The sequence below is a fragment of the Meles meles genome, chromosome 14 (genome assembly GCF_922984935.1).
Source record: "Meles meles chromosome 14, mMelMel3.1 paternal haplotype, whole genome shotgun sequence".
Lineage (NCBI taxonomy): Eukaryota > Metazoa > Chordata > Mammalia > Carnivora > Mustelidae > Meles > Meles meles.
In genome coordinates, this window is record NC_060079.1 from 27347762 (window position 1) to 27370081 (window position 22320).

At 39.4% G+C, this 22320-nt stretch overlaps 1 protein-coding gene across 4 annotated transcripts in view; it reads right to left on the reverse strand.

Moving 5' to 3' along the window:
• The window catches only part of LRCH1 (leucine rich repeats and calponin homology domain containing 1), a 194882-nt gene that overhangs the window by 24392 nt on the left and 148170 nt on the right, over positions 1 to 22320 (reverse strand). For 2 of the 4 annotated variants that reach the window (XM_045977952.1, XM_045977954.1), the window contains exons 12-17: positions 17763 to 17852; positions 17629 to 17665; positions 13504 to 13557; positions 12748 to 12820; positions 9869 to 9973; positions 1307 to 1416 (exon numbers count right to left, since the gene is read on the reverse strand). In XM_045977952.1, the coding sequence (XP_045833908.1) occupies positions 1307 to 1416; positions 9869 to 9973; positions 12748 to 12820; positions 13504 to 13557; positions 17629 to 17665; positions 17763 to 17852 (469 nt within the window). The remainder of the gene's footprint in view (positions 1 to 1306; positions 1417 to 9868; positions 9974 to 12747; positions 12821 to 13503; positions 13558 to 17628; positions 17666 to 17762; positions 17853 to 22320) is intronic. The other 2 variants (XM_045977953.1, XM_045977955.1) reach the window with 1 other exon arrangement.

Here is a 22320-nt window from a genome sequence, read left to right on the forward strand (position 1 = left end):
GTGTCATTCTTTGAGAGGCATCTCTCAGTTTCGATCTTACTTTTACCTACCTCTGAAAATTCACCTCCCAAGCTTATAGCATATGCAAATGCTCTAGGCAAACAACAGAGGTCTGACTTTTTCCCTGTGACTAATAAGCCAACCACAGTGACTTAAAGTGGTGGTAAAAGGTTTCTGTGTTTTTAATTCTTTCCTCCTGACAATCTGCTAAATCATATGTAAAGAATCATCTGCAACAACACAGATGAGCACCTACCTTAATTTAGTTTAATTTTATTTATGGGATTCATTTCTCGTTTGCAGAACTCATTGCCATCTGAAATTATGTTTATTTTTTTCCTTCTTATTTACTATCTCTTCTCATAGACTATAGGCTCCCTAAGAGTAGGGACCATTGTGTTCTCTCCTCTACCCATCTCCTAGAATACTGCCTGGCACACAGAAGAGTCAATAACCATCTGCTAGTGAAGGGAGAAGATGTTACCCTAAATCTCTCTCCTCTAGACTTCCTGACAGTCTTCTGGGTCATGGCTACGGTACTTCTCCTTGAATATAAAGAACTTATGAAGCAATTCATGATGTGCTGACTTTACTAACTAATACCAATGTGTTCTCTGACCCAGGCACTGCTATTTGATCTCTCATAGGTTCATGTAGCTCTCTAACTAGATACAAAGACCATGAGGATAGACAAATAGCTACAGAGTGCCCAGCAGAAGCTGTGTGGGAATAGAAATACAAACAATAAGGCAGCCATGTTCCCTGCCATTGCCAAGCTTAAAAATCTTCATTGGAAAGACTAGCGCAAGACTTCATCCTGGATAGGAACTCAAATGCTTTGCTTAAGTGACTAATTACAAAGTTCTGATCAGTTGGGATGCAAAGTAGGGTAACAATGAACATCTTTAAATTGATGAATATTATTGCTAAGCAGAAGAATGACAGTGTATTATTTTAAAGCATTCTTGAACTGAACCAGTACTAGGTTTAATCCATATGCATTTCTACTTCCATTATCTCATATATTCTCCACAAAACCCCACTAAGATGGGAAGTATTTTTTTAATACGTGAAAAAACCTGAAATCAGGGATGTTACATGAGTTGCCCAATATCAGTCAGGAGGTGACCTGCATGAAGCCTTTTTGCAGTGCTTCAAAGTCTATTTTTTTAAAAGTAGAAAATGCTGCCTCAATTCTGAAAATGGGTATTCAGTGATGGACTATTTCTGAGGGAAAACATGCATTCAGTGATGGACTGTTTCTGGGGGAAAATGTGCACTCAGTGATGGGCTGTTTCCAGGTTACCTCACGGAGTTGTTCCACCAGTTCCTTCTCTTCTCTCATCTGTTCCATTTTCCTCCGAATTGTAAACTGTGGGTCTATAGATTCCAGATTTCTCTGAGGTCTTAGAAACACTGTAATAAAAAGGGGGAGAAAAAAAGCCTTTACTGAGTGCCGGCTATAGGTGGCCTTATAAGATGACCTGTATGTAGTTAAGTAAATAAGGCACTTACCACACAGAAACAAATTCTGACTTCACACGGAAAGCTCGATTTGAATATTCTAAAGATTATATTTTAAACTGTACTGAGTTATGCAGACTAACAACAGTTATATTTTTGGTGATAATAGACTGAATTCAGGGAAGGGTGTGGTTCATCCTTGGAACCATGCCAGGCCACAGCTCTGACAGGTGTCCCCTCTCTCACGTTGTCCTTGCTTTCATCCTAAGTGTTCATTTATACATGGGGTTTTATGATCCTTTCATAAATTAAGATAATTTTACTCAAAGAAGAGGACTCAAGAATTGCTTTACACATTAAAAATGTGCGCAGGTTAACATTTCTGTTGGCCAAATTTTTGATAAGCCTGAGTTAAGGACAAGAACTAAGTGATACAAGATTATGTATTTCAAGTGTGGAGTGGAAAAACTCCGCCTTCTATCATGTCACTGACACTGTATCCAAAAACTAGTTCTTTAGAAATGACCACAGACTCCTTTTAGAAAAGCTGGCAAGATGAGAGGCAATTTAGGAGATCATTCGTGGCTTCACGTCTTTAAAATCACAACCATCACGAGCAGGACTGACAGTGGCGCTCCCTCTGAAAGGCAGGGGGCCTCAGGCTCCAGAGAAAATAAATCCTCGAAACCTCTGAAGGCTAACATTTTGTAAAGACTAATAAAGAGGGTAAATGATATTCTACATAGGGCAGGGTGATTCCGGCAAGGATTTTAATCACTTTTTATTATGATACAAAGCCCAGGGCAGATTTAAATTTGAATTTTCTTCTTCCTTGAGATTTCTATCCCAAGACCGTCAACTTCCCGTTCACACAGGAGGGAGCAAGGTGCTGGTAAGAGCCATAATGCTCCCCCTGTCCCACAGACCTTCATGGGGGTCTATGACCCACAGATTGCATGGGGGGTTTAGGAGGGTGAGGTGGGTTGGGGAGCCCTCCAGGAAATTCTGGGCAGACAACTTCAGTTTTAAAAACCATGGCCACAGGGAAGGTTGCATGACTACTGCAATTCCAGTAATTTCGATCACCATAATTTAAATCATGTAAACAGGAAGGTCATGCAACTTATATTCTATTCTGACAAACTTTTCCTACAGGTCACTTTACTTATTTTTTTTTTAAGGTTTCACTTATTTATTTGATGGAGAGAGAGGGAACACAAGCAGGGGGAGTAGGAGAGGGAGAAGCAGGCTTCCTGCAGAGGAGGAATCCCAATGGGGGGCTCAATCCCAGGACCCTGAGATCATGACCAGAGCTGAAGGCAGACACTTAACGACTGAGCCACCCAGACACCCCTTTGTAGGTCATTTTAAAAGCTACCTCAATTTGCTAATTTTTTTTCAATTTACTGTTTTAAAAATTAAATATAGATTATAAATATACATAGACTAGAAAAACTCGAGTCCACTCCCTATAATCAATTACTCCATGCTCACCCAACTATGTCATCTTAATCTCAATGTATGGTTTGGACCAAACCACCTTAATAAATGACTTGTGTGGGGGTGCCTGGGTGGCTCAGTCAGTTAAGCATCCGACTCTTGGTTCTGGGTCAGGGCTTAATCTCAGGGTCCTAAGACTGAGCCCCGCATCGGGCTCTGTGCTCAGTGTGGAGTCTGCTTCAGATTCTCTCCTTCTCTCCCTCTCACTCTGGCCCTCCTGCTTATGCATGCACTCTCTCAAATAAATAAGTAAATAAGCAAGTAAGTAAATAAATAAAATGACTTGCATTAAGCTTCTCACATCTCAGCATTTTCTACGTCAGTTGTAGGATATGTGAATCAGCATTCTGATACTCTATGGAAGATTAGAAAGTTGTCTTAATACACCCTTGATGTACAGTAAATGGAGAAAGAGGGTGCTCTACTGGACGTAACACCTTCTGGAACCTCAGGAAGGAGTCAGCCTAGGGCCTGGGCCCCTGCTTCAAGCCATCCAGGAAAGTCACTGACAAAAAGAGCCAAAGACATGTCACCAAAGGGCTGTCACCAAGACCTACAGAAACCAAACCCACAGGAAGTGAGACCGATCATTTAAAAAATCAAGGCAAGTCCAGCAAAGGAAGTAGGGTATTGTAACCCAGCAGGGAGAGGTGAGCAGTTCACAGAGCTAAGGAAAATGAGAAAGTGGACAAACTGGGAAGAAGGGAAGAAACTGGAAATGCATGAAGCTTGCCTTTGCATCCTTTCAAGACCAAGGAAAAACTCTACCCATTTAACACAGCATCCAGAAGAGATATGTATTGAAATGTAAATCCACACCCTCAAAGAAAAGAAGTCAACCAAATTTACCAAAAAAGTCAAGGAATGTGAGCAGAGTTGAGTAATTTGTACACTAGCCAGCAAGGGGCGCCCCAACATTGTTTAAACAAAGCTAATGTTTTCTTTGGAGGTTTTATTTCCCTTTGCCTTTTTTCTAGGGGGCAATCTTATCTAATACTGCATCCTTAATATTTTCAATATGTTTTTATTGGCAGATTTCTTTCTGAATACGAAACTATCAGGAAGTTAAATTAACCGTGAGCTTTGTTTAACAGCACACAATTCAAGTAGCTACACCTTGTTAGAGCCCTATGTGAGATAAGATATTACAATGGTGTCTGGGTTTTAATGTCCCAGCATCACTTTTCATCTTAAATTCCCATGCATCTTAAAAATATAAAATGCATACTTAAGTACCTGCTCTATGAATGTTAAGTATCATAAAGTGTTAAAACACATTTGAACGGTGTTTTTTTTTAAATGAATACTTCAAATGTACCTAAAATTATTGGAAACTATGACTATAATACTACTAGTTTTCTAAATGGATTAATTACTGTGGACTATATGAGAAATTAAAATAAACTCTTTACGCTGATAACAAATCTACAGACCACATAGGTGCTTGCTTATTTTGCGAGGTCTGTTACGACAGAATCATTTTAATGGGAGCATTATGGTAGCTCTGATTCTATGGTAATATTGTAGGGTTTTTTTTCTTTTCTTTCATATCATATTTAAATAATACATGGAGTGACCAGCCTGAACCAAAGATTCGGAAAATTGATCTATAGAAGAATTCTTGTTTTTTTCCCCCTTAATTTCAATTACTAAATTTTAAGAACCTCCTTACTTAATTTGGGGGGCAGGGAGTTTAACTCAAGGCTACAAGACAGTATTAAGAGGAGCTGCACTGTTCATACCTGTTTTTCAAATCAAATGCCACCTTATTTAAGTGTAAGTAAGAAGGAGAAAAAGAGGAAGAAGAGAGCAGAGTGAGTGTTTGGAGGACTCTGTGTGTGTGTATGAAGAGACGAAGAAGTAGGTGATTTAAGGGTGATTTAAGATACAGGAAAAATTAGGGGTGCCTGGGTGGCTCAGTAGGTTAAAACCTCTGCCTTGGGCTCAGGTCATGATCTCAGGGTCCGGGGACCGAGCCCCGCATTGGGTTCTCTGCTCAGCAGAGAGCCTGCTTCTTCCCTCTCTCTCTGCCCGCCTCTCTGCCTACTTGTGATATCTCTATCAAATAAATAAAATATTAAAAAAAAGATACAGGAAAATTAGTCTTTCTTAGCTTTAATAAATAACATTTATAATTATATAATACACATTATATTTTAATAAAATTATTATATAAATTATATTTATATTATAAATTATTAATTTATATTATAAAGTTATATAACTATATATAATTTTAACAATATAATTTCTTAACATTTAATAAATAGCTTAACTAATAAATAACATGCAACGAATGGAAAAGATGATTTGCTCCTATTTGTAATTTATTTAGCAGAAGAGACACATCTCAAAGCAAAGCCCCTGAAAGGAATGATGAATATGTTTGTGCAGAATGTCAAATTCATCTTTGCAGGTACAGGTCAAATTCCACAGATTTTTCCATTATCTCTGGTACTTCCTTTACTTTTCTCCTCATCCTCATCCCCGACCTGGGAGTGATCTATCAACGTGCAGAATTCTTTATGTGTGTCTCTCTCATGGCACTCATCACTTTCTCTCCTACAGTATAGATCTGTTCCTCTCCATTATGACTCTTTAAGAATTTATGTCTGTTTCCAATTTGTATGTCTCCTCCTGCACCACAGAGCAGTTTGAAAAATGAAACAAGTGTTTCAAAAATTCTCTCATTGAAAGATCAGCCTATTTGGAGAGTATCTCTGCAAAGATTATCCCACCCTAATAATTAGTCACCTCAATTTTTTCTGTCATGAAAAATCTACAAAAGCTTGGTTTCCAGGTCTGAATTCATTAGACTCTGAAATAAAATTTCTATAACAGCAGATACCTTGTTTGTCTTTTTCAGAGTGATATCTGTAATAACGAACATCATGCCTAGCACAAGGTAGACAATAGACATTTAAGAATGTGCACAAGAAACCATTTCTCTGTTTGTTTAAGAATATCGTTTTCGGGGCACCTGGGTGGCTCAGTTGGTTAAGCCACTGCCTTCGGCTCAGGTCATGATCCTGGAGTCCCAGAATCAAGTCCCACATTGGGTTCCCAGCTCCAAGGGGACTCTGCTTCTCCCTCTGACCTTTTTCCCTCTCATGCTCTCTCTCAAATAAATGAATAAAATCTTAAAAAAAAAAAAAAGAATACCGTTTAAAAAAAGGTTATTTATTTTAGAGAGAGCATGGGGGGAGGGGCGGAGGGAAAGGGAGAGAGAATCCCCAAGCAGACTCCTCACTCTAACACAGGGCTCAATCTGAGGACCCCGAGATCATGACCTGGGCCGAAATCAAGAGTCAGCCTTTCAACGAACTGAGCCACCCAAGTGCCTCAAGAATATCTTTTAGTTAAACCAAGAAAGCCCACTGCTCTAAAAGTTGCCTGAAATGCTTATTTAATTATTATGTGAAATGCACTCTTGGTATAGAATTTATCAGTCTATATTATTAAACTCCATTACCTAAATTTAACTCAATGAGAGATTTCTTCTCCATGGATATACGGGGTTTTGAAATTTAGCTCTCAGTTTATCCTTGGAAATTAGGAACCTGGACTGGGAGTGATATTTAAGATACACAAATAGAAGGGCAGCAAAATAAAATGGCTTTGAAAAAATACCCGGGGCTTTAGAGCCTGGCTAATGTGAATTAGAAATCTGATTAGTGCATTCATTTATTCCCTTCTGGTGTCCCAAAATGAATTAGATACACTCTCTCTCTGCCTTCAAAATGCTCATATTTCCTCTCTATCATTTTTGGGCAATTTATTCTAACCTAGTGACTTTCCTCTGCTTGAACATAACATAAAGACCAGTAAAAACATAATCAATGTGTCAAGTCCATGTGACACCAAATAAATCAGCACCTCTGAGTGTCGATCTAGACAGCTACTCTCTTAAAAACACCCAGATGATTCTAACGCAAAGCTACAGCTAAGATTGCTGAAACACCGCTCACAGCCCATTTCCTCATTTTTGTACGGGGAAAATAATACCTAGAAGGGCAGGATTATTGTAAAAACTTAGTAAATGTCTGTAAACTGACCCAAGATGGAGATGCCCATTCATTCATTCTCCAGTGATAATTCAATGGCCCATTTTAAATAAGTATAAATTGGCACCCACTAACTAACTGCAAATGAAAAAGGGACAATGACTTAAAATAAGATAGGAATAAAAGAAAAAGGAAAAAAAAGCAAGATAGGAACAGTTTTCACTTCAAAGTGAAAGGGAAAGGCATGAAACAGGCAGAGTCGTCCTAGGGCACAAGAGCAAAAGAAAGAGACAAAATTGTTCCAAACAACCAGTTGGCATGAATCTGCCCCCACAGCCCTGCACACACCCTCCCATCCTCCCACCCTCCCCATGGATCTCAAGGGGCAGAACCCTGGGACCTGTGGGAATTCAAACTTCCAAGGACCTCCTAGCCAGTTTGCTGTTTTTTATTTCTTTGAAGAGAGAGTTTTAGAAAAAGATGGGGAATTGAAAATGAGACACAGGAATAGAATACTGAAAAAAGACTTTAAATAATAGGGGAATTTTAATACAAAGCAAGACAGTGAACAAGGTCTAAAAATGCCAACTTTACAAAAAGCTAAAAAAAGGTATAAATGAAAGAAAAACTGCATTACACACCGGGTTGAGTCAGGAATAAGATGCCGTTTCTTTACAAAGGTTGAGACAGGTGCAGACAATGGATACGACCAGTAGAAGGAAATGAAACTGATGTGCTAATCAGCTTGGAAATGCCAAGAATGGCCACTGAACAGGATCTCCCACTTAAGAGGAAGGAGTAAGAACAGCATAAAATCGCAGGCTGTATTTCTCTTGCAAGATTAATTTGTATGCTTGTGAATACGCATAGGGCAGCTTCATTCATTTAAAAAATGTGTTGGAATATATATGGAAATAACAAGGCCAAGTGTAGCACAAAGAGAATGAAAAAGCATGTGAAAAGTCAGATCTGGGAACCTGCACCAATATTTGTCAAGAATATTTCTGCACAGAAAATTTTCTGTTGTCCACGGCACATTCTAGACCAATTGCAAATAGGGGTAAATGAGGGAACCACATGAATATTGAAAGCAATTCCTTTATTATGATTGTGGTACGGCTTGATAGCTAACACATGAATCCCTGGAATTTGCACTTGTACAAAAAAATACCAAGTAAAGAGTGCGAGGTTGTTTTATTTTCAGAGAGAGTTCTGCAATTATTAATTTCTATGGAAATCTTAGGATTTTTAATAGAAAGAAGGCTGTCTGGCTTAGAGCTTGCACCAAGAGTCCTCGATAAACAGCTGCAGAATGAGTATGGAAACGGTGCAGCGTTGGGACCCTGGGTGGCCTCCCTTCCGGGGCTAAGTTGCGGTGTGACCTCACCTTTCTGGTTTTAGTTGGCACATCCATATAGACAGAAATTCTACTGCGACATAACATGACTAGATCTTTACCAGCTTAAACAAGAACAGAAAAAAGTCCTTTGGTTTCAGATATCACTCCTAAGGAAATACCAAATCACACATAAATCTTTCATTTTAGGCTTGATTTCCTTTAAACAACAGCAGACCCATAAATAGCCATGTTTTCTGAAAAACAGAAATGCCTCTCCCCCTCTTTTATTTTTGAGTAAAGGAACAGTTTCTTAAGAAAGTTTCCACTGAACCCTCTTCAACTTCCAGAACTCAAAATAGGGATAGTGTAAGGAGGGACTTCTTTCTCATTGCTGTTGTTGTTGAAGTGTATTTTCAGTTAAAAAAATTCAGAAATGTGTGAAATGGTAAAACTCCTTTTACAACAAATCTGACAAAAAATACATGTGTCCTTCTTTATAAGGAAATTGGAAAAACTTTTTTCTATTGAATTTCAACCAGAAATCATGGCAAATGTTTTGAATATATTTTTTCAATATAACATACTTCGATTAAAAGATAACTATGACAGGAAAATTTATTGATTTTATTTTCCTAGGAAATAAATAGGAAAATTTATTTTCCTATTGTGTTTGCACTTTCATATCTCACTTCTCTTCCCTATAAATCACGCTGTTTCATTTAACATTACTTTTGTCACTGTGTCTTAGAATAAAATGTTTAAAATCTTAACTAACATGAGACAACATGGAGATTTTGATCTATGTGGCATGTAGGCCTAGATAACTATACTTCGTTTTCATCTTTTAGGTTATTTAAGATATTTAATGGCACAAAATTAAGAGATATTCATAATAATCCAACCAGCTGTCTTCAACTTTTTATTGGCACATTTGGTTTTCAGGCCAATTTGAATATCATCTCGAATGGACACTCGAAAAGGTAGAAGGTATCAAAGGTATCAAAGGTATCAAAAGTTAAAAATGTGCAAGGAACCAAAAAAAAAGGAAGAAGGCAAGGGATGTCTCTTCACTTTTAGAAAATTCTCAATGTTAACATTATTTTTAGTGCACCACTCAGGGATCAGCCATGGTACTCATTACCTTAAAAATCTCATACGGTTAATCATAGATAATAAAAGATTAAACTCTCAACACACTTTGGGGCAGATGCAGGACCAAGCACAGACACTCCACATGGGGAACCCCCAGTTTTTATAAACAAGCAAACAAACCAAAAAACAAAACAAAACAAAAAACCCCAGCGGAAAAGGTAGAGAAAGAAATTCTTGTAAAGTCCTCCCGAAATCCAGGATTTTCGAGTTAATTACATGTAGTTCAACAAACTGCTAGAGAACAACCCCCATGCACTTTTCTGGACTCTACTTTCCAGCTTTACTCATTGGCTCTTAGAGCAGGCATGCAGGGGAATACAATCTACCCTTAGCTGCACCGAAAACAGCGTTCAGTACATTCATCGGCTTATTAATGAGCACATTGAAGAATAGGTACAAGGCCACCTACCATTGTCACTGTCTCCTTCAGATGGAACACTGTAGCTAGAGCTGTCCCATGTTTGTGCCTGTGTAAGTTTGTTGAAGGAGATAGGAGGAAGAGTGAGGGCTGGGTCTGCAGGAGAGCAAGAGAGCCGGTCCGCGTACGGTTGGACAAGGACCAGGAAAAACCAAAGGGGCAGCAGCATTTCACAAATGGCATAAGGTTTGTATGGAAATGAAGCGAGTTTCGTATTATGGGATTTCAATTCAAATGTACAATACAGGAGAAGAATGAAAGATGGCGCATGAAATAAAAAGAATGATAAAAACCGAGTGTTAGTACTTATCAATCATATACTTTGCATGCAGTTAATAGCGTTAATCTTAACAGTTCTGCAAGCCCACAGACTCAGAGTCCTCATGATTCACGTCAGCAGAAAGGAAGAGTACCCACAGATAACACAGATACAAAGCAGAAGACCTACCCAACACCTTTTTCAAAAACCTTCTAAGTAACTAACAATCATAGCAAATATGATTCACACAAAGAATGTGGTTACTCAGACAAAGCTTAATATGTGCAAATACATCTGTTACATAGAAGTGAGACTATTACAGAATCAGTGTTTACCATTTGTCAATTTTTTTCCATGTCAATGCAAAATTTCTATTTAAAGGCTATTGGCATGCTTTATTGATAGCTCTAACTAGCCAAAACTCTGCTCAAACCTGGGCACAGATACCTCTCCATGCTGTCTTTGGTACTGATCAGGAGAAGAACAATTTTTGATACTTGCAGAGTCTTTTGAACAAATCTAATTCACCAATAGATGTCAATCATTTTCAAGCACTTCTGAGTCAGGAATGAATATTCGAATATGTACAGTTCTCTCTCTTTGGAGGAGAACACAGAAGAGAAAAAATTTTCTTCTGAAGAAAACTATCAACCTACTTAAAAATCTAAGTTCTTATTCTAGCGTGCTGATTTGAGCAGTCTGTTCTCATTTGTAACACAGAAATCACATAAATCCATATACTTAACTTTAAAAGAAAAATCAGCTGGCATTTAAAAGTTCCAAAGCTAATCAAATAGAATTTCTTTTTAAATCATATGATCATTAATTAAGATTGCTATATATTATTTTTTTAGAAAATGTGAAAAGTACACACTGAAATATGTTTAAATGACTAAATAAAATGAAAAAATCCCCAATATATAATGTAGTTTTATAAAATCCAACATGCCACTTGATGTTCCTGAAGATAAATCAGCATTATTGACAGCAACCAAACTCCACAAAGCTTTCAATGACTAGAACAATTTCCACAGTGGTTAGTCTGCATTATAGAAAGGTTGGAAGCTTGGAGAGGAAATCATCTTTGTTTTCTGCTATTCAAAATAAATACCCCATTTCTTTTTCACCATGACGATGAATTTGAAATGGTTCAACAGTACGAGTACAATATTGATAAGCCAAGTCTGGACTTCATAAAAGAGAGAAAAAGAAATCACTGAGACAACTTTATACCTAAACTGTAAGGATGCACATTCCAAAGAATATTGTTCTTTGGAGATTCATTCAACTTTCGATAGCTCAATGAGTAAATGTATTTAAAATTCCTTAAAACTACGTGTAAGGATTAGAAGCACGTCTGCAGCCCAGTCTGTGTCCTGAACGCACAGAGCTAACTCTCCCGGCAGGCTGGCACTGAAGGCACAGAGGAGAGGTGCCCACCGGATCATCTCTCCCAGCATACACCTGAGACCCTGGGGAAATGGAAGCCCAGGCCAGATCTGACTGCATATGCTCGGTGCCATTAATGAGGAGGCCAGTCATTCGAGCCTTATTTCACACACAGTTTGGCTTTCCATAAAACACCTACTAACCTTTGCCGCACCCTAGCATTTTCTCAAGTAGCTTTGCCTTACAGCCCATCCAGGATGTCAGGGAACCATTATACCAGGCTACATGTTACCCATCCATCAACTTGCTCCCCAAACAAAAAAGGTTCCTCCGTGAAGAAACTACATTTGGGTTTTTTATACGTACCTGTTTACAAACTATACCCATGTATAACTTCTACTCTTGCCAAGATGCTTTACTGAAAAACCCAAGAATATCTAAGTTCTTTACTAGATTTTTGCATAAACGTGGTCTGAGTCCTTTCTTAGCACTTACTTAAAAGCAAGAGAGTTGTGAGTGTATGCAAAGATCCAAAAGTATTAAAACAAAAAAGGACCTAAAAGAAGGTAGATCATGCCAGAACTGTAGTGGAGAAATCAGAAGAACCGAATTTTTCTATGCATTGTCCTTCTTTTTAAAACCAACAGATAGTTTGCACGTGGCTGTAATTTACATATGTGACTATACTAACAATAAATTAAAAGAGAAATGGGTAATAGAAAGGGTAGTAAGAGAAATGGGGAATAGAAAGGCTCTTTTAAAGAAATGGCTCCTGAACACTTGTGTGAGTCCTGAAATGATCACACTGTTGTCGGAGGAAAAGCATAACCTTAGGAGGCTTAGAAAGCCAACAAGGGATATTCGAGAAGAATCACCCTGTGGGAGGCTGCTCTTGAGCTCAGCAGCTTACCGGGAGCCACTGGGTAAAAAACTCCTTGGACTATTTCTTCCCCGCTTGCAGGCCCCATGACCTTTTCTCTTTGCTTGGACTGAAAAGGAGGGAAGATGTCTACGACTGATAACATGGGCGGAACCAGCGCTTCACTGGAAACAAGGCTCCAAAGTCTGGCCTCCCCAAGCGGTGGCAGAGCCCTGAGGCCCGGACACAGTGTCCACCAGGGTGCATCCGCAGGGCTGCTCACGCTCACACATACATATGTAGGAGGCTAAAGAGAAACCACCAAGTGTTTAGAAGTGTCAGGACGCTGAGGTCTTAATTTACCTGATCGAGGCTTCAGGCCAAATGGAGCGGTGCTGCTGGTGGTGGGAGAGATGGCAGGCGAGTTCGCTCTCATCTGTGGTATCAGAAGGAAAGGAAGCTTTTCAAAGACAAGCAACGGAAACAGCACTACACATGCTTCTCTATGTTCCAGGATTACAGGGACACCACTAGCTTTTTGACTGGCTGCTGTGTGATGAAGCCCCGACTAAAAAAAATAGGGTGACTGGGGAGAGGTTGCCCGGGGGGAGAGCCGGTCAATTTTTATTTGCCCAATAAAAAATATTCTATAACCACGTAACACTGGCGATCCTTTTCTGCTCCGGAAGAGATGCACGCATGTGCACACAGACAAGGGCACACACTCACGTCCCCCTCACGGAGGGCCCAGCTGATGAAGAATGTCATGACACAACGGAGGAAGAAAACAGGTCACACCGACCAGTTTCACCTACAGGGACACCACACACTGCATCACTGATGGGTAACAGGACATTCGAAACACTGCCTGTTTGAGCCATCACTCTGTTTTCTATAAAGACGCTGCCGTGTTTGGTTTTCAAAATATATCTTATGAAGTCAATCTTCCATTATGGATAGGGCCAGATAAGACTATGATAGCTAAGGAGAGACACTCCCCCAGAGAATTGGCAATGCAATTAACTCATGAATCAGGACAATCTGATTATTTCTGTAAAAGATATTCCAATTCGGCCTTCACAAACTACCTCAGCTTACAGGAATCTTCAGGAGACTTACCTCATTTGGAGAATACTCACTCCCATTGCTCTGTAAAGTGAGATCATTTTGCACCTTCAAGGAAAAATAATGCATGGTGTATTCCATTAGACCATAAAGTTATTGAGACAGGAACAGCATCCATCTGTCTTCCCTCATATCCCTGGCAGCTGGGCACTCAATGAATATACACTGAATTAATTAATTAGTGTGTTAAGTAGTTAAGTGGATCACGCTGACAGTTATGCAGCTGTACTCACACTCAAAAAAATACATCTAAAGTATCACACAAACTAGAAAAGGATCTCCCAGGGCAGACAGCTCAGTCCAAAGTACCTGTAAACATAACCTGACTTGCTAGTTTCCCAAGCCACGTGAGGGCTTCCCACTTCCTCATTTGAACTACAGGTTTTTAGAAATGGTCCAAGGCAGTATTTCCCAAAGCTTCTCATTGGAAGCTTTTAATTTTTTAGGACTTTATTTATTATTTTAGAGAGGAGAGAGACCAAGCTTGGTGTGCTTGAGCATGGGGAGGGGCAGAGGAGGAGGGAGAGAATCTTGAGCAGACCCCAAGGTGAGCCACAGAGCCTGATGGGTGTGGGGGTCGATCTCAGGACCCTGGGATTGTGACCTGAGCTGAAACGGAGAGTTGGGGGTTTAACCAACTGAGCCACGCAGGCACCTCTCATCGGGAGCTTTTAATAAATATACACGCCTATACTCCAAATTACCTGAGACAATCTTATGTTATCATTTGATGCCAGCTTGCTTTGGCAACCAGTGAGGAAACTCTAGGATATTTCACTCAGATCAGCCTTCTTTATATAGTCATCATGGAATCCACTGATTACCCTAGCAGAAAAACCTGCTGATAGCTAGTATAAACATCTTCATTTATTGTACACCAAATTAGTATAAATTTAAGATGGCTGTTCCTATTCCTATGGCTGAGAAGTGCTATTTAAAAAATACTCCAAATTTTGACACATCCAAAGGAAAAACATATTTTTAGAATAAAATGTCATTAATTTCCCTACTCAGTGAAATGGCTTTGTTAAAAATACGAACAAGTACCTGCAGGTTCGATTCTCTCTATTAAGCAATTCCTTCCACTAATTTTTTCTTGTTGTCCCCCCAACACCTTCCCCAATTTGATATTATTTATGGAAGAGGCTATAATTTGCAGTTCTTTCCTGAATGGATGCCAGTGCTACCCAAACTTGATACAGACTGTCATCTCAAGGAAACTGAAAGTCAGACATTGTGATGCAGAAACCACTGGGCCATCTTGGCCCTACCTATGGTACTGGGGAGGGCTACAGTTCACACCCTTCCTCAGTGTGTCTGGCTGGCTCCCACACTGTGCTGATTCTGCCACAGCCATGCTGGGACACTTCCAAATCCAAACAACCCCCCAAATCTAGGTTTACTTCCATCTCTCTAAAGCCCACCTCTTCCCCAGTCTCCCAGAGTATCTAAAATACTCAGGATCAGAGACCATCTCAAATTCTTTCAATTTTTTCAATATCCAAGTCTTCTTCTCTCCACATTTTAAAAACATCTTAAAAGTAAGGGCAACTTCATATCCTTCGTAGCCCAGTCCCTGACACCCAAAACAAGACCAAACTCAGCATAAGTACTCAATAAAACTGGCTAATTGAGTCAAGACTTATGCTAAAGTTAATTGCTTTCTTCCTGAATGAGACAGAAGAGAAAATACAAAAATAACCAAATCATAAACGAGGACCACATTTAGATTCTGTATAATCATTAGCACTGGCCTTGCTCATCCACTACTTTCTCTTCCTCCTCCTTGTGACTTCCAGGACCCACCATCTGATCCCTCCTTTTAAAAATCACTGAGATGGGCCTATCATAGACAGACAAATGCCCTAGACAAGGAAGACCATAAGTAAGAATTTCCTACACCAAATAGGAGTCCTCCTTCAACCAAAAAGAAAAAACTGACTTATATTAACACAAAACATTACAAATCAGAGATGGAGCGGAGGTATCTTTTTTCTAGAGGATCTGCGTCTTAAACTGGTACTCCTGAAGTCATGCACCCAGGTGGACGTCTGTTTTACTAGAGTCAAAAACAGGTCTGCAGCAGGACCATAACCAGTCCTAAAGTACCTTTTCATTGACTGCTTATAGGTTGCAATGGAAAAACAGAACAATGATTATAGAGTGGACAAATCAAGTGACGCAATGAATGGGCAATCAAATTAACATCACCAATCAGGTCCATTTCCGGACATGTGTGACACCCTGAAAAGGACACAATTTCACTTGTGCAGTGCTCCAATCAAGAACACAGAATCTCAATCTCAGCATGAGGAAATATGAGGGACTTTTGTCTCACAAAATAAGGGGCACGCCATTCAAAAAGAGGAGAGCTATATTCTTCAAAATTTCAAGGTGGTAAAAACCAAAAGAAGGTTACAGAAATGTTCCAGAATAAAGGAAACTATAGATACCTTGTAACTAGATACAATGCCTGCCAATAGACTGGATCCTCCACGGGAGAAAAAAATACCGTGAAGAACATCATGAGATCAACCGAACAGTTTGGAATATGAATGGTAGATTAGATGAAAACAGCTTATCAACGCAAATTTCTGAATTTGATAACTGCAATGTAGTTATGTAAAATAAAAGCTCTATTCTTAGAATACACACAGTGAAATATTTAAGAGGAAAAGAACTATGATAAATGAAATCCTCAAATGTTTCAGAAAAAGAACTTGTGTGGAGAAAGAGAGAGAAGAAACCATACCACAAATGCAGTAAAACATTAATAAAGGGTCACTCTGGGTAAAAGGACACAATTTTTGTAATCTTTTGTAGAATCTTGCAAATTTTCCTCTTATTTTTCTAAGTTTAAAATGATTTCCAAATAAGAAGCTTAAAATAAAAAGTGGGTCAACTATAATCAATCAACAGTTAAATAGTGGGGCCGTACAGAATCACAAGAAGCCTGCCTCAAAGGGGAGCCTGAGGTAATGGGCCGGGGACAGGGGCAGCCTTCACAGAAAAGCCTTCCTGGTGTTCCAGGACTGCGTCATTCAGGACTGGGCAATTCAGTGATGCCTCTACCAGCGAAGACACAGTAGAGTAATTCTGGCTGAGGAGCCTACCAATAATAATAATAACAGAATGGTAGAGTGAGAGTCATAGCTAACATCTAGGTGCCCCTGGTTGTGAGACTGTTCCCAATTTACAGAAAATGAAGGTGAGGTGTAGAAAGGTTGCCCATAGTTAGAAGTCTTTGAGGTGGGATTAAATCTCAACATAATTCTAAGTCATGGTGCTGGACAATGAAACCATAGTGGTTCTCTCTCATCTTGTTTAACACAGAGACTTAGCCAGTTAAGAGTGTGAAACTCCTTCACTACACTTCCCATAAGGTGTGGGCATAAGGTGAAGACACACCTCAGGGACATAAATTGGTGTGTCCCGAATTTAGCCATCCCAAACCCACTCACTATGGCGGGTTGAATTACGGGGTCACGCAAATGTCCCTCCCAAGCCACTGGCTCAAACCTATCTTTACAACTGTTTGTCTGGAAACAGTTTTTCTAGGCTCATCTCTAGTTTTATGCCAAAACTGCTTTCAACAGCCACCAAAATTCCACCTAGCGTAACGCCACCCTCACTCTGTCCCCACGTAATCCCACCAGGTCTCTCTGCCGAAGTTCTCCTAATTCTCCCGGGCGCTTCCCAAATCCTTTGTTCTTGCCTCTCATGTCTTTTCTAGCTTATTTCTACCAGGCCACTTCCTAGGCTTCGTTCTTGGCTCTAAAATATACAACTGAGTTGTCCTACATCCTTCTGAAGCAGCAGGTTCCCTAGCTATCTTAGTTGCTACTGTCTGGCTTGGCAGAACTATCTGACTCCCAGAATTGAGAGAATTTAATGGGAAGAGCAAACTCTTATCTTTAATGAAAGATGAAATAGGATAGGCAGGAAAACTAAATAAGGTAAAAATTTAAAACACGTGAAAAAACAGACCATGAACAAAATTGAATATTAGTCTCACTAATGAATGTTCTGCCCTATGATCAATCTTTTATAGACTATGGTAGCCACTACTCTGTGGCAGAATACTGCACGGAGTTCTGGTTAATCCAAGAGCGGCCTTACCTCGCACACTGGAGAGGTCTCCAGCTGTATTTGACCACTGTAGGAATAAAGAAAAGGACAAAAAGTGGAATTAAAGCATACGTATGTCAATGTAGAAAGAGAAAATATATTCGGTTATAAGAAGGTCAACATACTTTAGTGCAGAATCTTGTAAGTCTAAGGCTTCTGCTGATTCCATAGGATAAAAGTTTACAACGTTTCTCTCCGTAATATTGGTGCTTAATCTAAAGAGAAGGGGGAAGAAGATGTTAGCAAATTTATTAAACTTTTCATACGTTCTATGATTTTAATAAATCCAGTGTTTTGGGTCATATTTAGTTTATTGTTTTAGTATATTAAAAAGTTATATTTATCATTGAATTAAGTAATCAAAGATTTATGGTAGAACTTTCAAACCACATGATATTTTCCCACCCACCACGGGCTAGATTTTATACAATTTTAATTTTCAATCTGTTATTGGTATTGAAATCTAACTTACTTGCAATATAACAGTAATTTCTGCTGAAGTCATAATATTCATAGATAGCAATGCTGAGTTCTATTCTAGAACTTGATGAATTTATAGAAGTATATAAAATTGCTAAGAGTACTATATTATGTGTACCAAGAGCATTTTGTTTCAACGGGAAAATATCTCTGACATACATGAATACTCTCACTTCAAAAATTCACACATAAGCTACTTGATATGCAATTTTATTTGTGAAATTGTCTTACAGATAGTTTCTGAATTTCTGCAATTTTGAGTTGAATTCTTTCTAAGATCTGTAAAACCAGGAATTGCTGTGAGTCATATAAAAGTTACAAGGCTATCTTTAAAGAAGAGATGAGTCACATTATATATGCTTACTGAAAATGCTATCAAACAAATAATCAGAAATCCTTAAGAAAAGAAACCAAGATAAAGGCAAAATACGGTACCAATATTCAACTAGATTTTCTGATGTTAAGGTTGTATGAAAGGTTAATCCCATAATCAGCCGCTTAATGCAAACAAAAAGTTTGGATTATGAAATATGAGATAAAGGAAAAACCCAATATGCATGTAAAGTTTTTATTATTAATAGTCAGTCTCAAGCAGCTAGAAATAAATGACCCCTTGAAGTGCTCTCTCTTTATAAAAACAAACACAAGACTTTTTAAATTACCATTATACTGCCTCACAGAAACATTATTATACATTAGAACTGTCCTATTGTGATAATTATTTCAGGATGAGCAACAAAGATAAAAAACAGCCAAAGGAGTGGATAATTTTAGGGAGGAAATGAAATCCATACAAAGTTTTATGTGTTTTAAAATGACACTCCATAAAGATGTAAATCAATTAGCTCTTGGAAGTTTACTCAGGGCTCTTTTCTCCCACAATTCAAGCACACACCCACCATTCCAACTTGCTGGACATTCTTGGCAACTCATTGCCTCAAATGTTTCCAAACTGGAAAGGAATCTTGAGGTCCTCAGTTCATCCCACTTCTCATGAAGGAAGACAAAACTAAGGTCCAGAGCTGGGAACCCTCCTCCAGGTCCCTAGGATTTTTACTACTGGGCTCCAGTCCCACATTCCCAAGCCACTTCTATTTCCACTAAACTAGGCTGTTCTTTTTCCCTTTGGGGTTCACGTATTAATTAATCTCGAATTTGTAAGAAAAGTATATTGGAGGAGTGATACAAAATATAAAAGGTGGAAGCATTAAAACAGTATGAAGTTTGAAGGCCCCAGTTGTGGCCTTCTCTGTGTCACATCAGGTCTTCAAGGCTCCTTCCTGGACTCATGCTCCCTCCCCATCGATACACTTGGTCTTGGGACTCTCATCCTCATTAGAAGGCTCTGTTACTGCAGCAGAATATGAAAATGACTTTTTTTTTTTTTTGAAGATTTTGTTTATTTGAGAAAGAGGGAGCATGAAAGAAAGAACACAAGCAGGGGGCAGGGGAGTGGGAGAGGGAGAAGGAGGATCCCCGATGAGCAGAGCCCGATGTGGGGCTCGATCCCAGGACCCTGAGATCATGACCTGAGCCAAAGGCAGAGGCTTAACCCTGAGCCACCCAGGCATCCCTGAAAATGACTTTAAAACCTAAGTCTCGAAGCCCCAGAACTGAACACCTAGCAGCAGAGTGGATGTTGCTATCTTGGATTTTTTTTTCAGTGCGTCCTACGCTGACCCCAACATCCTCCTCTTCAAACCTGCTGCCCCTCCTTGTTCCCCACCTTAGGTAACAAGAAGGGGCTCAGATCTAAACACTTTGGACAGTTCCTTCCACTGTTCTCACCACCCACTTCAAATGATCACCAAAGAACTACAACACTACCTACCACTGAGTATCTCCAATTTATAAAATCTAAAGAAAAACACTAATTTAGAAATACCTACAGAAAAACACCCACTGTAATATATTTCCTTCCAGTTTTAACTTTTTCTACATTTCTGACATGACTGAGACCCGATTCTGTCTCTATAATTGGGATCAAACCTTTCCATTTTATGTATTTTTTGAAATGAACATTGTAAAATGAGCATTCTAAAATATACTGGAAACTTAAAAAACACACATTGTATCAGCCACATTATGGTCCATCTTATTAATTAATACTTATACTTAGTTATCTCCAAACTATTGGATTATTTCCTTTTTCCCAAATATTTGCTATAAAAACAGCTTCCCCTTCACAATCTCTGTTCATATCTCTTTGTCTCTCAGGATAAATTTTTAGAATCTATTCAGAAGGTTTATATATTTTATAGGCTATGGCCACATACTACTAGGATGTCTTCTAGAATGGTTTTGTCAATTTACCTTCCTACTAATTTAGGTATTATTTTATTAATATTTTAATATAAATTATTAAAATAATTTAGATATTATTTCAAATCCTCACCATCCTAAAAGGCTACGTACTTGGATCCCATCTTCTAGATGAGGAAACGGATGTGCAGAGTAGTTCTATCTTACCCAGACTAACGGTGTGGGAGCAGAGTTCAGAACCAGTGGCTGGCAGATCCCAAGTCTGTTCTTCTTCCCAGATATTCTGCTTCCCCATTCTTTATAATTTCATGTAAATACACAATACACACACACTCTCTTGTCCTTGTTTCCTCTCATTGACTGCCCTAGTTTAGGATGTGAAGCTCACCTCTTTCAGGAGTACACCTTGACTAGGCATTCACTAATAAGCTAAGCTCTGAGCCAAACATTAGGGAGAACTGGCAACATGAATAGTCATATTTGGAAACTGCCACTACCTCCCTTGACATATAAAATAAGGTCTGGGCTCCTCAACCCAGCATTCAAAGGCACCCCTAGCACCCCCCGCTGCCCTGCTGCAGAGTCTCAGTCCTGGCTATCCATCAGAAACACTGGCAGTATTTTTGAAAAATGCAACAGTCAGGCCCCAGCCTCACAGGTGGAGCTGGGTGTCTGGGTTTGAATGTTCCACAAGCAGTACTGAAGCACAGAGAAGGCAGAGATCATCACTACCCAAACCGTTCCAAGCCTGCTCCGCTCCCTCTTGACCTCTGTGCCTTTGCCTAAGCCTTTAATTCAATCCAGGATTTGCCTTCTCCTTGAAAGGGCCAGTTATTAAAGGCCCAGATGAACTATCCCAGGCTTCACGGAGGCCAGTCCAACCACCTCCCTGTTTCCATCCGGGGCCAGGTCTTCACTTCCAGCACTTAAATCTATTCCGCTTAAAAATAACTACTCAAGGCAATCTCTACCACAGTTTAAGTTCTTAGAAGGCAAGAGCTGTGTCTTGTTCATCTTCTTATCCCCCAAGGTGCATGTGGTAGATCTTCCCACGCTCTAAGCACCCAACTAATGTCTGCAAAACCGAAATGCCTTTCAAATCAATTGCTGGAGATTTCCAACTACACAAACTGACCCGTCACTCTTGGGGCCAGCCGATGGTGGTGGTGACCCATCACTAGCACTCTGGGACACACGAACCACCCTTTTCATAAATTCGCAAAATGTGGTGTGGTTTCCGTGTTCAACATATTCCAAGACCACATCATCTTCTTTTTTTTTTTTTTTTAAGATTTTATTTATTTACTTGACAGAAAGAGATCACAAGTAGGCAGAGAGGCAGGCAGAGAGAGAGGAAGGGAAGCAGGCTCCCCGCTGAGCAGAGAGCCTGATACGGGACTCGATCCCAGGACCCTGAGATCATGACCTGAGCCGAAGGCAGTGGCTTAACCCACTGAGCCACCCAGGTGCCCCAAGACCACATCATCTTCTTATCTGAATCCCCGGGACCCCTAAACAGTTTACCAGGAATAAGCTTGGGATACATTTCTCTAGTGATAAAGTAGTTAGGACCTGACACCAGGTATATGGTCTTACTGAAAAATATTTTGTCTGTGGGAATTCCATAATCCTTCGTGAAGAAACCAAAAACCGTACCTACCGCATACAGTGTCTGTTACTGACAATGGCCAATTCAATTATAAAATTATCTTGTGACCCAAATCTTCAGAAATATATTATTTAGTTAACATATATTTAGCATCTCAGAAACCAACATAATAGTACCTGATAAACCAATTCTTTCTTTTTTGGAAAATCTCCCTGATATTTCTCTAAGTCGGGAGTTAAATTTTAAGCCGTATCAAATAATGCACTTTTATCGTATTTCTGTTTTCTAAGAATTATATCAAAAACTCCCATATGAATTTCCCGAAGGTGCCT